Source organism: Mesocricetus auratus, unplaced genomic scaffold, assembly GCF_017639785.1.
Source record: "Mesocricetus auratus isolate SY011 unplaced genomic scaffold, BCM_Maur_2.0 Super-Scaffold_100010, whole genome shotgun sequence".
Classification (NCBI taxonomy): Eukaryota; Metazoa; Chordata; class Mammalia; order Rodentia; family Cricetidae; genus Mesocricetus; species Mesocricetus auratus.
Window position 1 is genome coordinate 84,672,525 of NW_024429194.1, and position 15,921 is coordinate 84,688,445.

Below are 15,921 nucleotides of genomic sequence, written 5' to 3' on the forward strand. Positions count from 1 at the left end.
AGAGCGAGTTCTAGGACAGCCAGGGCTACACAGAGAAACCCTGTTTTGAAAAACAAAAAACAAAACAAACAAAGCACCTGATGCTCTTTGAGAGGACCTCAACTTGACTCTCAGGAGAACCCACATGGTGGCTCACAACTAAATCTAGTTCCACGGGATCCTACGCCCTCTTCTAACCTTTTCACGTGTTACACATGCATGCAGACAAAACACGCACACACACAGAAAACGAAATAAGTCATGCCAGGTGGCGGTGGCACACACCTTTAATCCCAGCAGCACTCAGGAGGCAGAGGCAGGTGGATCTTTGTGAGTTCAAGCCCAGCCTGGTTTACAGAGTGAGTTCTAGGACAGGCTTCAAAGCCACAGAGAAACCTGTCTCAAAAAACAAATAAACAAACGGTCTGGCTAGGCTCTCGCCCTTCATCCTCCCCCTTCATGTGTGAGTGTGTGTATGCATGTGTGTGTGTGTCTGTCTCTCTCTCTCTCTCTCCACTCCCCTCTCGCTCTCCCTCCCCCCTTTAATAAACTCCATGGTCAATTTAAAAAAAGGCCGGGCTAGCTTTATTGTTCTCCGTCAATAAAAGTAAAAGATGAAGCCCAGAGAAGGGCAGTGAACTGACCAAAGCCAAACAGCAGGTAAAACCCAGGTCTCTTATCAAGGTCAGAGAAGGGGGGGGGGAGCAGGGTGGATCTTCAGCCTCCAGCTAGCTGTCTAAGGAACATCAGAGGGCAAATGATGGACAAATGGACGCCCCACGTGGGCCAGTAATGAATGGGCCCTTGCCACAATACACACACATAGCCCTGGTTAAATATGCGGATGGCTAGAAGAAACAACATTCCAGAAAGAAGTGGTCAGGAATAGGTAAAGATCTCTGTCCAAACCCTCATGCAGGTTAAAGGTGGACACAGGTGGCCCAGACCAGAGCAGATGTGGGTAAACCAGACGAGCGAGTCTTGCATTACTTTAGGCCCAGGGTGTGGATCTCTGGCCTTCCTTCATGAGGACAGTCCCCTTCAGCAGGGCCTCATGTACTGTGGGGTTGCCCAATGCAGGGCAGAGTTCACTGGGCCTAGCTGGGGTACAGGGAAGGGAATCTGGAGCAGCAAGAGGTCAGGGGAACTACAGTCTAGGACGATGGTACTCTGCCTGGCTTGGAATGGATGAATGCGGTAGGGTGGCTGCTGGGCTTGGGAGCAGTTACAGCACGGGTCAGACAGAAGAATGCCCTTACAGAACTCAGCACAGAAGGATGGAGTACAGCTGAGGAAGTTGCTGGAAGTGTCAGGGCTAAGGAGCGTGTACTGAGGAGGGTACATGTAGCTAACCAGGCAAGGGTGGACGCACTGAGGGAGAGTGCGATCAGGAAACAGCACCATCATCCTCCTCCCATTCCTGACAGCTGACTCTCGGAATACTGTCTACTGTCAGACATCCGGTGTCATCCTCCTTCCTGCTCCTGGAGGACAGAAGATCTAACACAGAGCTGGCTGATGGCAGCCTAGCATTTGACTGCAGTTCTCAAGTCATGGGTCCTTTTGCCTCCAACAGGTGTCCAGACAACCATGGGGGTCCCACTGCACCAGACTACCCGGGCAAACACCACTTTCCCTGCCTGAGGCTGCCTCAGTAGCTTGGGCCAGTGTGAGCTCCAGTTGTCCATCTCCTAGACTTGGTTACAAGGACTTTAAAGGCACAGTTCACAGAGCCCTAAGTTCCCTGGAGGTCTAAAGGAACAGTCAGCAACTCCTCGCCTCTACCCAGAACTCACAGGAACTTGTCACCCTGGACAGTACCACATGTCAAGTTGCCCACAGTTTGACATGGAATGGGGGGAGAAAGTCCAAGGGAAGACCCGGGCTTCAAGAGACTCGCAGGACCCTTCACACAGTGCAGACTCCTACCCTGACCTGACTGTCCCTAACAGGCCCTGTCCATACCCCTCTGTGGGAACCTCCATGCTCACATTCCCCTCCTCCCTCTGTACATCACCCCTGCCCTCATCACTGGGACTCAGGACCGTGAGGGAGGGCTCAGAGGCTAGTGAACTGGATATCTGGGGGTTACCATTCGCTTGCCTGACCCAAACCTGTGCCCACAGCTCTGCAGTGACCTGCAACTGTGAAAGCCTCTCCTGAGACCTACTACACCGTGACCCTAGTCACTCGCTGCTACTTCCAGGTGAGAGGCTGAAGCACAGAATCAAAGGGTTAGCCTTGGTCCTCACTGTGGCTATGGAACCCTACCCTACCTAACAAGGCCTATGTGCCCCACTACTCCACCTTATGGCATTACTGCCTGGGTCCCTACTTGTGCTATATTGTTTATTATTTATTAAAGTTACTGGAGATCAAAATAGCAAAGCAGCCATACTAGTTAACTATAGAAGCTAGATGGTGGTGGCACACACCTTTAATCCCAGGACTCAGGATTAAGAAGTAGATGGATCGGGCTGGAGAGATGGCTCAGAGGTTAAGAGCACTGACTGCTCTTCTACAGGTCCTGAGTCCAATTCCCAGCAACCACATGGTGGCTCACAACCATCCATAATGAGATCTGGTGCCCTCTTCTGGTGTGCAGACATACATAAAGCAAGATGTTGTATTCATAATAAATAAATAAAATCTTTTAAAAAAAGTAGATGGATCTCTGATAGTTCAAGGCCACATTGAGCTACATAAAACTGACCCAGTCCTAAAGAGAGACAGCTCACACAAAGATGATCTCAGCACTTGGGATCACACACCTTTAATCCCAGTGTTGGGGAGGTATAAAAGGCAAGGGGTCTGTGTGGAGATTGATTCTCCAGCCACGCTGGGGAGAGGCAGCAGTCTGAGGCTTGGTGAGAGCCCAGGGAGACAGGAGTAGCCCTTTTCAGCGGGGTAGAGTTGAGATCTACAGGCTTGGTTGCTTTGCTTATCTGACCCTCAGCTATTAGTTTTATACCACTGGCCATCACTGCCCACTCTTCCACCGCATGGTGGCTCCCAGTCCAGTCTCAGCTTCTGGCTTTTATAGGCCAAACGAGGTGTCAGTTCTGTGACTATGAGCTGATCTCAGCTAGGTCCAATGACAGCACAACTGTTTACCTGGACTGGCTTCCTAACTCCAGCTCCTCCTGGATGGGCACCTCACTTCCCAGGCCTCAGCTCTTCTCATCTGTCAAACAGGCAACCAGGCAGCTGAAGGGGCAGCCCTACTCTCCCAGAGGAGCCAGGTTCTGGGCAGGGCAGGGAGTATCTGTTATTTCTCTTACTGAAGGCCAAGTCCAGGTAACCAACCATAGACCACCTCCTCTGAACTCCATCTATTCTCAGAGCAGAACATCCAGAAATCTATTCCCTATCCCTAGGGGACACTCTTAGACCCAAAGATAAAAACTGGAGGATGTAGCTGAGCAGTGATGACGAATGCCTTTAATCCCAGCACTTGGGAGGCAGAGGCAGGCTGATCTCTGTGAGTTCAAGGCCAGCCTGGTCTACAGAGCGAATTCCAGGACAGCCTCCAAAATAATACAGGGAAACCCTGTCTCAAAATGCTGCCCCCCAAAACAAACAAAAACAAAGACTGGAGGATGTATACACCATGTAAGCAAGCTCTCTGTCTTTCTGTCTCTCCATTTCTCTGTGTGCACACATGTTGAGACAGGGTCTCGGGTAGTCCAAACTGGCCTCACATTTATTATAGAGTCAAGGACCTTGAACTCTTCTAGTCTCCAGCCTCCAGCAGGGCAAGCCTGGACCAAAGTCTCTGTGCAGAGAGGGACACGGATGACAAATCCAGGGCAAGAACCATTCTGTCTCCTTTAAAAGCAGCCCAGCGCCCACAGCCCCATGGTGGAGTGTGGAATAGGAACTCTTCTTCCATGGGAGAACTGAGATCTGTGGTTGGCCATAGGTGAGACTTCAGAAGCCTACAGCAGACCCTCAAGCAGCTACTACACAGCCTAGGAGTCCTGCTTTGGCCCAGCACCCATCCCTCATCTTCTGTGTTGGACAAAAGTCAGACTTGGCTTGGAACAGGCAGCTGGGCAGGGCTCTGAGCACTAACTGTAGGAGGAGGGGCAGCCATGCTAGAGCCCGGCTCTGCACCCGACACTCCACTCAGGTTTCTCTCCCTACTTTTACACCTCAGTATAGCCTCTGCCTCTCTGAGGTAGCCCCAAGCCCAGCCCACTCAAAGACCCCAGAATTCCAGTTAGATGGCTTGGTGACCTCACCCTTGACCCACTCAGCAGACTGTAACCATGAAGCCCTGCCCTCCCCCCCCAAAAAAAACAGCTGATACGTGGTAAACATCAGTGCAATAAACATCCTGCAAACCAATGAACAAACAGGGCTCTCACTGACAAGCTACCCTGCCCTCTCTGTACCTCAGCATCTACATCTGCCAGATGACATGGCATGTACTGGCCAGCTGCCCAGAGCCCCTAGTGGGAAGGAGATATGGAGGCAAGAAATGCCCAGTAGATGAGAGCTGACTGGAGCCAGGAGAGAGGCAGGGGTGGGCATTCACCAGAAGAGGCCAGAGAAGGATGGGGCATTGGTGAGAGCAGGTGATTAATGACTAAGAGCTTCAATCAGAGGAGGGTGAACCTGGCTCCTGTGAGATTCTGTGGAGCCTATGACCTACAGCACTCACTGAGCCCCATCCCTAACCCTAACCCACATTCCTAACCCTAACCCTAACCCCATCCCTAACCCTAACCCTAACCCTAACCCCATTCCTAACCCTAACCCTAACCCCATCCCTAACCCTAACCCTAACTCCATCCCTAACCCCATCCCTAACCCTAATCACAGGCATCTTCAAGAACCCAGAGGCCAGTGGAGGATGAATCTGACAGGGGCTCCTGCCCCTCAACTCCCTGCTACTCACCAGCCACACAGCCTCCCACACCCCCAAAAAAAAAAGGCCCTATCTCATCAGCAGTAGGAAATAAGAGAGAACAAGCTAATCTAAGAGTCCATGACGAGGCCAGCTCTGCCAGGAGCTGGTTTCCACAGCTGTGGAATGAACAGCAGGGTGCTCCCTGCCCTAGTAACACCCCAGCACGACATGGGGGAGGGGAGCTACTTGAAGCTGAAGTTGGGTAGTGGTATAAGAATGGGTGCCTCGCTGGGTGGTGGTAAGTTCAAGGACTACCTGGAGGAGGAAGAGGAGGAGGAGGAGGGGAAGGAGGAAGAGAGGTGGCTCTCAGTTTACTGAGGCCAATGTCAGAGGCAATGGAGCAGAAAAGGGACAAAAAGAAACATTCTGGACCCTGCAGCAGTGCTAAGGAAAAGCCCAGTTCTCTGGGGCATCCTGGAGTCTGAACTGAAAAAGTCTGGATTTAAAGCCTGGCCTTTCTCCACCCCCGCCACGAAGGCAGCTCACCCAGGATACATGGAGCCTCAGAGTTCCTGTTTGTACAATAAAACCAGCCACCCTGTCACTTCACAAGGCCTACATGGGAGGACAGCTAGGCCGTCTTGACAAAGGCCTGCCTCACTAGTTCCTGAGGTGGGCTCAGTACTCCCTCTACATGGAGCCTCGCCCGGCACCTTATAGGACACTTGACCCCTCTTCTGCAACCCCAAAGCCCTGCTCAGCGGCTTCCCTCTGCCTGTCTAGCAACCAAGGGTCACTGCAATGTCTCTGTCTGGCCACCTTCCACTCCATCCCCATTGCTCACACATGCACGTCACACCCAGAATGAGGCCTAGTCTGCTCTGGCTATCCACAGACCCTGCCAGGCTGGCTCCCAAGTCTTTACAAGTTCACCTTCCTCTCCCTACCCTGCCTCAGCAAGGTAAGTCCCAGTTGGAGTCCTCACACCCTCACGTTGGCTGTTGCTGCCATCAGGGGCACCTTCCCTCAGATCGCTTTCTTTTGTCACTGGCCCAAGGCCTTCCTGACCCCCTGACCCTAATCCCCCCCCCCACACAAATCTCTCTCTCCAGGTCTCAACCCCACAGTGCTAGCCCTTGTTTATGTCTCCCTGCCTTCAGGAATGTCGACCACAGGAGAGAAAGGTCACTTTTGCTCCCTACCCCCATGACCCAGCTTGGCTGAGCGGTAAACAGCTGCTCAGAACTGGAACTAAACAGTCCAAAGACCCAAGGAACCCTGGAGAAAGGGCTCACAGGCAGTGACAAATGCTGTCTGGGTGTTCAGGGGGATACTAAGTGCTCAGACCTGACAGAACACCCTCCCTGACTTCAGTGCCAAGAAAATCCCATCACCTTCCCCCTCCCCAGAAAGTCCCCCCAACCCCCACTGCTGATAGGACAGTCTTGTCCCAGCAGTGCCAGCCCCGCCCACCAGACTCCAAGAACAATGTACAAAGGGCCGCTTTAGTGCCATCTCTAGCCCAGAGGGCTGGAGGAGGGAGGGGGTGCTCCCTAACCCTCCATTGTCCTCTCAGGACCTCTCTGCTAATGGAGTCAAGCCCCTTGCAAGGCAGCTTTGTTCCTAACATTGTCCTTGTAAGATGGAAGGGGGCAATCAGTGCCCAGGGTAAGGGGCAGGTGTCACAGGAGACATTGCTATGGGCACAGATCCATCTGTATGGCGGGCAGGTGGCAGGAGCCTGAGTGTCAGCTGGTCTATGGGGGAGCGAGCTGCAGAGCTGATAGAGTGAGCTGGGCCCCCCCCCCCAAGCAAGCAGGAAGTGAGCATGGCTGTAAAAAGCGAGCTGTGCAGTCTGGCTCCGGGAGGTGGCTTAACCTCTGTAAGCAAGCTGCAAAGTGCTCTGGAAGGGTTAGTCTCACAAACAAGCTGATAACCTATGACCCACGCCTGGCACTGAAGGAGGCTTCGCCAATTCTTTATGCCTGTTATCTTCTGGGGCCACTCAGTGATACACGACTAGCCAGGCAGCCACACACACCAGGTCCCAGGAGCCTCCCTCAACCCTTCCATTCAACAACCAACCTCCATGATTACCATCTCTCCTCTGTCTCATGGCCTGCAGGGAATTAAAAAAAGAAAAAGAAAGAAAAGAAAAACACAACACCTTCCACCTAAACTGGGCAGTGGCGGCGCATGCCTTTAACCCTAGCACTGGGGAGACAGAAGTAGGAGGATCTCTGTGAGTTCAAGGCCAGCCTGGTGTTGGCATTCCGGCATCATACTGACCCCACCCCCCCTGAAGACAGGCAGGGCACACGCACAGCACAGTAGCGTTTCACGTCATCGCTACATCACTCGTTATGGGGCTGCGTAACGACTCAGCTGCGTAAGGACTCAGTAAGCATGCTTAAGCTTCCCCTTTTAAGTTCCACACCATTATCCCCTCTCTCGCTCCACTCCGCGCCCCCCCCCCCCGTTTCTTCTTCTCTCTACCCATCTCTCCTCATGTCTGTCTCCCCCCTCTCGCTCTCCCGCCGCTGTAACAGAGTATAATTAATGTGCTGTCTCAGTCCCTACCTGTTGCAGGGTCACCCTGGCCAGCAGACCCCACCCGCACCCTAAACTGAGCCCAGGGGCTCAGCTGCCTTTGCCACAGCTGCCTTCTCTATTAACCCAGCCGTTTTGGCCACGGCTCCAGGTTCCTCTCTTCCTCTCCCCTCCCTCATTCTCCTCACATAGCCCGGCTCAGGCTTGCGGGTCCTGCTCAGTCTGGACCCTCCCAGATGTCTCTGGTTATGGTCTTCCTCTATCCACAATAGATTTCTCCTCCATCGGACCTAGGAGCAGCCATGCCCACCTTGCATTTCCTTTTTTTTCATTCAAGCACTCACCAAGTGTTGACGCAGCCTCTCTGAGGGACTTCTAACCAGGTCTTCTAACCAGCCAGGCTGGTACTAATCTTGGACCCCATGATCAGCAATCAGACACCTGAACAACAGCAGTTCAGCTTTCCTGGGAGAGCGCCAGTCAGGTTCACAGGAACCTGCCCACTCTTCTCCTTGGACCCAGCACCCTTTTGATAAAGCTCACGAATGCTAGAGGTCTGCACACTCCCAGGTAATCTCCCTGCTCACACCGGTCCCATAGGTTGGACTGCCTGCTAGGGCTGGGGCGTCTACCCTGCTCTGCTGAACTATGACCTACAGCCACCGCCCCAAGCACAAACTGACATGGAGGAAGTGAGGAACACCTGAAGCTCTTGGCAGTACTGTTGGGCTGTGTCAGGTCTAGTTTGCAGCTCAGGAAAATGCTCAGGGTCCTAGAGTTGCCTGCCATGTCTCCTCAGGTGCCTGAGCCCCTGGAGAAGTGGCTTCCCTATGGTTCTCTTCCAGAAAGAGGGGCAGTGGTATGGGGGGGGGGACACAAAAGGAATTGGTTCAGAGTAAGCCACAAAGAGCTGGGAGGAGCCATGGGTTTGGGAAACACAAAACTCCCTGCCTTCAGACAAGCACTAAAGAAAACAGGAATGGGCAAGACATATAATCTGTTTTTCCACCTAGAAGGCTGGGAGGTGACTAATAACCTGGTGGTTTATAATATCTGTAGGACCAGGCCATATCAAACTCCCACAAGCAGGACTGGGCATGCATGTAGCTATAGCCCAAATGACCTCTATACTATCTCTATGACCAAGACCACACCAGATCCTCCCCAGGCACTTATGTTAATACATGTAGCCTAGCTCTAGGACCCATCTTGGAAGAAGTGACATGTACTTTAAGTTTCAATGTAATTGTACCTCCTTGAGTACAGGGAAACTATTACACCAGGAAAGTTTTTTTTTCCAAATTGTACTGTACTTAAAGATAACTATAATAAACTGCCTGGTATCAGACTCTAGAAGTTTGAACCAGTCCAGCTAAGTTGTGTTGAACTGAATTTTCTTCTTGCTTCTTGTGGACCATTACTCTGCCCTCTGTAGCGTTTTTTAGGGACCACACACATGAGGATGAAAACTGTGGGAAATCAGGAGGAATGGCTGGAACAAGAAAGAGCCTTCAAGTCTTCCTCACTGTGTCCACACTGCTGTTCCCACTGTGCAAGAATGGCCTCAAACGGGGAGGATGCAGCAGGTGACAGTGCTCCCGTGTCTAGGGATCTGAGCATCGCCATGAGCATGGTCCCTGTAGAGCAAATGGAAGCTGCTGGCTCTGGGCCGCTGGGAGTCTTGTTCCTCCTCCCGGAATACTCTAGGCCACTCAGCTCTGCTCTCTGCCTGGGGCTCTCCTGAGAGGCAGGTCTGTCTGGTAATCAGCTGTGTAGACCCTAGCAGGGGGTGTTCTCGCAGGTACGGTGCCAGTTCCACGCACACAAAACTGTAGCCAAGTACTTTCCCATGCTATCAGAGTCTCTGAGGGTGTCGGGGCAGGACCATGGCACTAGGGTGACTTGATAATATGGGAGGATACTTCCGAGTGTCAGCAAGGACTAAGGGGCAGTCATGCCACAGCAGAGGCAGACTAGACCCTTCTGCAACAGGAAGCCTTGGGATAGGGTCTAACTACCTCATCTGGGGACACAAGAGGCCACCCCATCAAAGGGCATGGATGGAGCGCGCGCAAGAGATATCTCAGCAGTTGAGAGCACATTTTTTTTTTTTTTTTGGTTTTACGAGACAGGGTTTCTTTGTATTGTTTTGGAGGCTGTCGGTCCAGCCTGGCCTCGAACTCACAGAGATCTTCCTGCCTCTGCCTCCCGAGTGCTGGGATTAAAGGCGTGTGCCACCACCGCCGGGCTGAGAGCACATTTTGATCTTGTAGAGGAGTCAAGTTTGGTTCCCAGAATCCATGCTGGGTAACTCACAATGGCCTGTAACCCCCTCTCCTGAGGGATCTGACACCCTCTTCTGGCCTCACCTACACACACATAATTAAAAATAAATAATATCCCTTGTATTTATTTATTTTTATAAAAATCAGTGCTACCAAACAAGGACTTTAGGGGCTGAGCCCACTACTCATGACCTCCATGAGACCACCATCCAGTTAATCCTTGCCTCATCAATTACTTAACTTTCTCACCTGGAAGCCCCAGTCAGCACTAAAAGGCAGGCATCCAAGTGCTTACATACCCCAGTAACTCTGAGAGGCGGAGGCAGGAGGATCAGGAGTCCAAAGTCATGTCTCAAATTCAAGGCCAGCCTGGGCTACATGAAACCCTGTCTCAAAAAAAAAGAAAGAAAATTGTTTCTTGTACCACATACACTTGAGCCAGGAGTTCTGACAGCCAGCCATGGGGTAGCAGTGGGCAGGTGACAGAGCCACGGGGAACCAATGGGAAGGTGACAGAGCCACGGGGAACCAATGGGCAGGTGTCAGAGCCACGGGGGAGCAGCGGGAAGGTGACAGAGCCCCCAAGGGAGCAGCGGGCAGGTGACAGAGCCCCCAAGGGAGCAGCGGGCAGGTGACAGCACCAGAACAGATGGATGGAGGCAGGAGCTGTAACCAGGGATCTTTTCTTCCCTTTTGCCTTTAGAACTTAAAACTTCATTTTTTTATGACAGTTCCTTATACATTTTAGAAAATCAGGAAAACAGCAAAGGTAACAGGGCAGCATGTCCACTCTCCTGCCCTGCTGGCTCCTACAGGCCTGAGTTCACACAGACCCTCCCTTTCCCCCTGCACCCCCTTTTTTTCCTGGAATAAACCATCTCCATAGATTTCCTGCCACCTTTGGAACAACATGCATTTTCCTAAATGGACTTTGTCCTTCTGCACATGTGAGATTGGGAGCTCAGGGCCCTGGAGAGGAACTCCATCTTCCTCACTCCTTATCAACGCCAGACCCAACACTGATCCTGTGGAGAAACTCCCTGGCTTGGAATAGGAACAGTATGAGGAGTATAATGGTACAGAGAGTCCTGGGCTATCTCACACACACCACCAGAACCCTTAACCACTTCTTGAGGAACACTAAGTCCTGAGTGCCATAGACTTCAGTGTTCCTCCTACAATGGGCAGTTTTACGTGGCCATGAAGTCTGGGGCTTCCCAGCTCAGCCCCTTCTCTTGGCTGAGGTGACAATCACCTGGACTCGGCTTCACTTGTCTTATATATTCAAAAGCTGAGACAGAGAGTCTATCCGATCACTCTCTCCCTTTGTCATGGAGACACAAGGAACCACGAGGTGAGTCTTGCTGGTCCTCCATCTTATTTTCTTCAAAGGGTTTCTAACACGCTCTTCGCTGCACAATGTCCTTGGCACATATACCCTACCTATCCCATGGGGCAGGCAGACCAAAGCCTTGGGCAATATGGGCCCATCCTTGCTGGCCCTGGGGATCAGACATAACTTTGTATAAGAGCCTCAACAACAAGCCGGGCGGTGGTGGCGCATGCCTTTAATCCCAGCACTTGGGAGGCAGAGGCAGGCGGATCTCTGTGAGTTCGAGGCCAGGCTGGACCGACAGCCTCCAAAACAATACAGAGAAACCTTGTCTTGTTAAAAAAAAAAAAAAAAAGAGCCTCAACAACAAATGGACAAAGGATACAGAAAAGAGGTGAGACAGGGCTCTGGACAAAAGGACAAAAGCCAGCAGGGAAAACTAGCTCCTGAGTTCCTCCTATCTTTTTTGAGTCAGGATTTCTGTCTATAGAGCCCTGGCTGTCCTGAACTGTCCAGGTAGACCAGGTTGGTCTTGAGCTGCAAAATCTATCTGCTTCTGCCTCCTGAGTGCTAAGACTAAAGGCGTGCACCACCACATCCGGCCTCAGCTCCTGGATTTCTAAGGTGAGGGTGCTGGTGCCCCCACCCAAAGAATATGAGGCACACCATTCCTCCCTGATACATGTACCTGGGAACCATGGTTTCTGTCATGTTCTCCCCAGTAGTGGGTACAAGTCACCAGCCTGTGCTACAGTACTGTGGTGACATGGAAGTCTCAAGTCAGCCCTTGGACTCTAAAGTCCCCTGCATGGCGGTGACCTTTGGAGTGCACTATCTGCCCAAGGCTGGACCCAATCACAGAGACCTTCGGTCATTCTACCAGACCATTTTATAACATTGTAACCACGTGTGCAGCTCCTGTGACCTCCTCCAGCCATACTCCAGCTCACTCTCGGAGCACAGTGTGACAGTGAGCTACTGCCTTCCCATGGTTTCTCAGCACAAGCTATGGCAAGGGAAGAAGCAGCACTGTCCCTTCCTACCCAGTATGGACGGCTTTGAGAGCAGCGGAAAGAACACCATGGTCACAGCCCACGATGCAGGCTCTTTCTACGGCACCTCTCCCTGCTTGTGTGACTGCTCCAGCTTGAGACTCAGCTTCTACACAGAGAAACGAGAATTATCCTAGCACCGCTGCCTGGGACTCAAGTGATGCTAGAGCAACACCGCGCAAGAAAGACAGGCAATGTGTCTGAGCACAGCTCTGCAGCCCAGAACCCACACTGTTCTTCCAGAGCGCTAGAGTTGCTCCCAGTACCCACATCAAACAGCTCATAAACACCTCTGACTCCAGCTCCAAGGGACTCTTTTCTGATCTCCTCAGATACTTGCACTCATGTATACACGCAAACACACAATTAATAATAATAAAAAAAAAGGGCTGGAGAGATGGCTCAGCGGTTAAGGACACTAACTGTTCATCCTGAGTTCCTGAGTTCAATTCCCGGCAACCACATGGTGCCTCACAACCACCTTGAATGAGATCTGGTGCCCTCTGCTGGCATGCAGACAGAAGACTATAAACACAATAAATAAATAAAATAATAAAAAATAAAAAAGCTGGAGCCGGCATTGGTGGCGCACGCCTTTAATCCCAGCACTCGGGAGGCAGAGGCAGGCGGATCACTGTGAGTTCGAGACCAGCCTGGTCTACCAAGCGAGACAGCCTTCAAAGCCACAGGGAAACCCTGTCTCGAAAAACCAAAATAAATAAATAAATAAATAAATAAATAAATAAATAAATAAATAAATAAAGCTGGGTGTAGTCCTTTAGTCCCAGAACTTGGGAGACAGAGGCAAATGGATCTCTGAGTTTGAAGCCAGCCTGGTCTGCAGAGTGAGTAGCCAGGGCTACACAGAAAAACCCCGTCTCAAAATGCCAAGTATACATAAAGGCTGGAGAAATGGCTCAACGGGTTTGGTTCCCAGCACCCACATAGCAGCGCACAAATACCTATAGCTCCAGTTCCAGGAGATTGGGTATTTTCTTCTGACCTTCATAGGCACTAAGCACACACATGATGCACACACATACATGCAAACAAAACACTCATACATATGAAATAAATGAATCTTAAACTGGAAAAGCTTTCAAAATAAATCTTTAAAAAATAAATAAGAAAAATAAAGAAATATAGCTTTGATACAAAGGACTTGCCTCACACAAACAAGCCTCTGAGTTCCACACCCAATACACAAAAGAAAAAGAAAGAAAAGCCGAGAGACGGGCATGGTAGCCCACACCTGTAAATTCCAGAATGAGGAAGCGGAGGCAGGAGGATTAGAATCTGTTTGAAGCTAACCTAGGCTACATAGTAATTTCTAGACCAGCCTGGCTACAGTGTAACACTGATTAAATAAATTAATTAGTAAGTAAAAAATAAAATAAAACTCTATGGTCATGTTAGCACTATAAATACAAGTTATAACCATTCAGGTTCACAATACGTTGAGTTAGTGGTAGGTCCCTACCCCAGAGGGAGTTTTGAGTCTGACAGAGACCAGGTTCAAGCCCAGAAATCTTTTGTTTGTTTGGTTTGGTTGTTTGGTTGGTTGGTTTAGTTTGGTTTTGGTTTTGGTTTAGGTTTGGGTTTTTTCGATACGGGGTTTCGCTGTGTAAACCCAGCTGTCCAGGAACTCACTCGGTAGACCAGGATGACCTTGAATTCAAAGAGAACTGCCTTCCTCAGCTCCTGAAAGATGTGTACCAAGACCTCCCCCTCCCTCCCTCTCGGGTGGGGGCTATTCTTATTCAAAATACCCACAGCCTCTGAGACTCCAGCTATCTGTTACCAACAACAGGTGTCAAGACCTCAAAGACCTGCTTTTCTCAGAAATCTTTTTTTTTTTTTTTTTTGGTTTTTCGAGACAGGGTTTCTCTGTGGCTTTGGAGGCTGTCCTGGAACTCGCTTGGTAGTTTTTTTTTGGCTTTTCGAGACAGGGTTTCTCTGTAGCTTTGGAGGCTGTCCTGGAACTTGCTTGGTAGTCCAGGCTGGTCTCGAATTTACAGAGATCCGCCTGCCTCTGCCTCCCGAGTGCTGGGATTAAAGGCGTGCGCCACCAACGCCCGGCTTGTCTCTGAAGTCTTAATGCTTGTAACTGTTAGTGTGCAGCCCACCAGCAGAAACCACAGGAACTATTGGGGAACCTGACCAAAGTAACAGACCATAGGCAAGTATCACAGGAGCCAGTGGAAACATTGTAACAAGTTGCTTGTAAACTTTTAACTACTTTTGGTGTGCTTACCGTCAAAAAGTTTAATTGCTCCCCCACTGGTCACGTCCAGTCAGAGTCCTGTACACCCACCCCCCACCCCAGGGTTTCTCTGTGTAGCTTTGGAACCTGTCCTGGAACTTGTTCTGTAGACCAGGCTGGCCTCGAAATCACAGAGATCTACCTGCCTCTGCCTCCTGAGTGCTGGGATCAAAGGCTAACACCATCACTGCCCAGCCTATTTTTCAACCCATTTGCAAGCCACACATCAACCAATGGAACTCAGATGCTGACCTGTAAGTTTGGGCTTCCTGAAGGATGCATTAGCAATCCACAGAAGAGGAAGAAAGAATTATTTTTAAACCTCAGGGAGGGAGTTTGCTCCATTCAGCCTCCAGACTCAGCCTGAGGCTTCCACAAACTGAGAGACTCTGATAACTGGAAGGCCTTCTGTCATTCTATTGCTGTGAAGCGACACTGTGACCAAGCCAATGCATACAAAAGAAAGCATTAAGGCTGGGCATGCTGGCACATGCCTTTAATCCCAGCACTGGAGAGGCAGAGGCAGGCAGATCTGAGTTTAAGGCCAGCCTGATCTATATAGCAAGTTCCAGGACAGCCAGGGCAACACAGAGTAACACTGCCTCCAACTACCCATGCCCCAAAAGCATTTAATTGGAGATTTGCTTACAGTTTCAGAGGTTTTTGTCCTTTATCATCACGGCGGGGAGATTGGTGGCACACAGGTAGACATGGTGCTGAAAAGATTGAGAGTTCCACATTCTGATCCATAGGCAGCAGGAAGAGACAGAGCACAACTGGGTCTGGCATAGGGTTTTGAAACCTCAAATGTTCAAACCTCAACCCCCTCAGTGACATACTTCTTTCAACAAGGCCACACCTCCTAATCCTTCTCAAATAGTGCCACTCCCTGATAATGAAGCATTCAAATACATGAGCCTATGGGGGTCATTCTCTTTCTTTTTTCTTTTTTGTTTTTTGTTTTTTGACACGGGTTTCTCTGGCTGTCCTGGAACTCACTCTGTAGACCAGACTGACCTCCAACTCACAGATATCCGCCTGCTTCTCCTCCCAGAGTACTGGGATGATCACATCATCACCCAGGTGAGGGTCCTTCTTACTCAAGCCACCACAGCCTGTGACATTCCAGCTCTCTGTCGCCAATACAGGGCAGTTTCCAGCTTCCTGTGTCAAGACTGCCCATCACCTCAGAGACCTGCTCTTCCGGGTGTCTTCCAAAACTGTATCACTTCTCAAGCTATTTCTCAGTTGGCATCCTGAAGCCTTTGAGAGCTTTAAGCTGTATACTCTCAGAATTGTATCCACTCTTGGCTGGCATCCCACTGAGAATAAAACCTGTTTCATTTAAATCCTTGTTGTTTCATTATCATCTGCTCACTCTATTGTTTGAGGAGAGTGGGACTAAGTCCTAGCAGGAGACAGGAGACTACTCTACAAACCAACTCACTGGGTTGCGGTCAGAAACACCTTCTAAATCTTTTATCCAAGCCAGTAATGCTGCATCCTTTCCGGAAATGGCCCTCACTTGCTGTCCTTGGAATCACATTCAATAAATGTTTAAGGGATACTTATTGAACGCCTTCCACCTTCAAGGCCCAGTGCCA

At 50.5% G+C, this 15,921-nt stretch overlaps 1 protein-coding gene across 3 annotated transcripts in view; it reads right to left on the minus strand.

Moving 5' to 3' along the window:
- Mgat3 (beta-1,4-mannosyl-glycoprotein 4-beta-N-acetylglucosaminyltransferase) overlaps window positions 1-15,921 on the minus strand; it is a 40,190-nt gene that overhangs the window by 20,282 nt on the left and 3,987 nt on the right. Inside the window, exon 2 of one of the 3 annotated variants that reach the window (XM_040754119.1) lies at window positions 14,967-15,058. The exons of 1 other annotated variant lie outside the window; for it this stretch is intronic. In XM_040754119.1, the coding sequence (XP_040610053.1) occupies window positions 14,967-15,058 (92 nt within the window). Of the gene's footprint in view, window positions 1-7,728; window positions 7,978-14,966; window positions 15,059-15,921 lie in introns of those variants that run through there. One more of the 3 variants, XM_021225388.2, reaches the window with a different exon arrangement.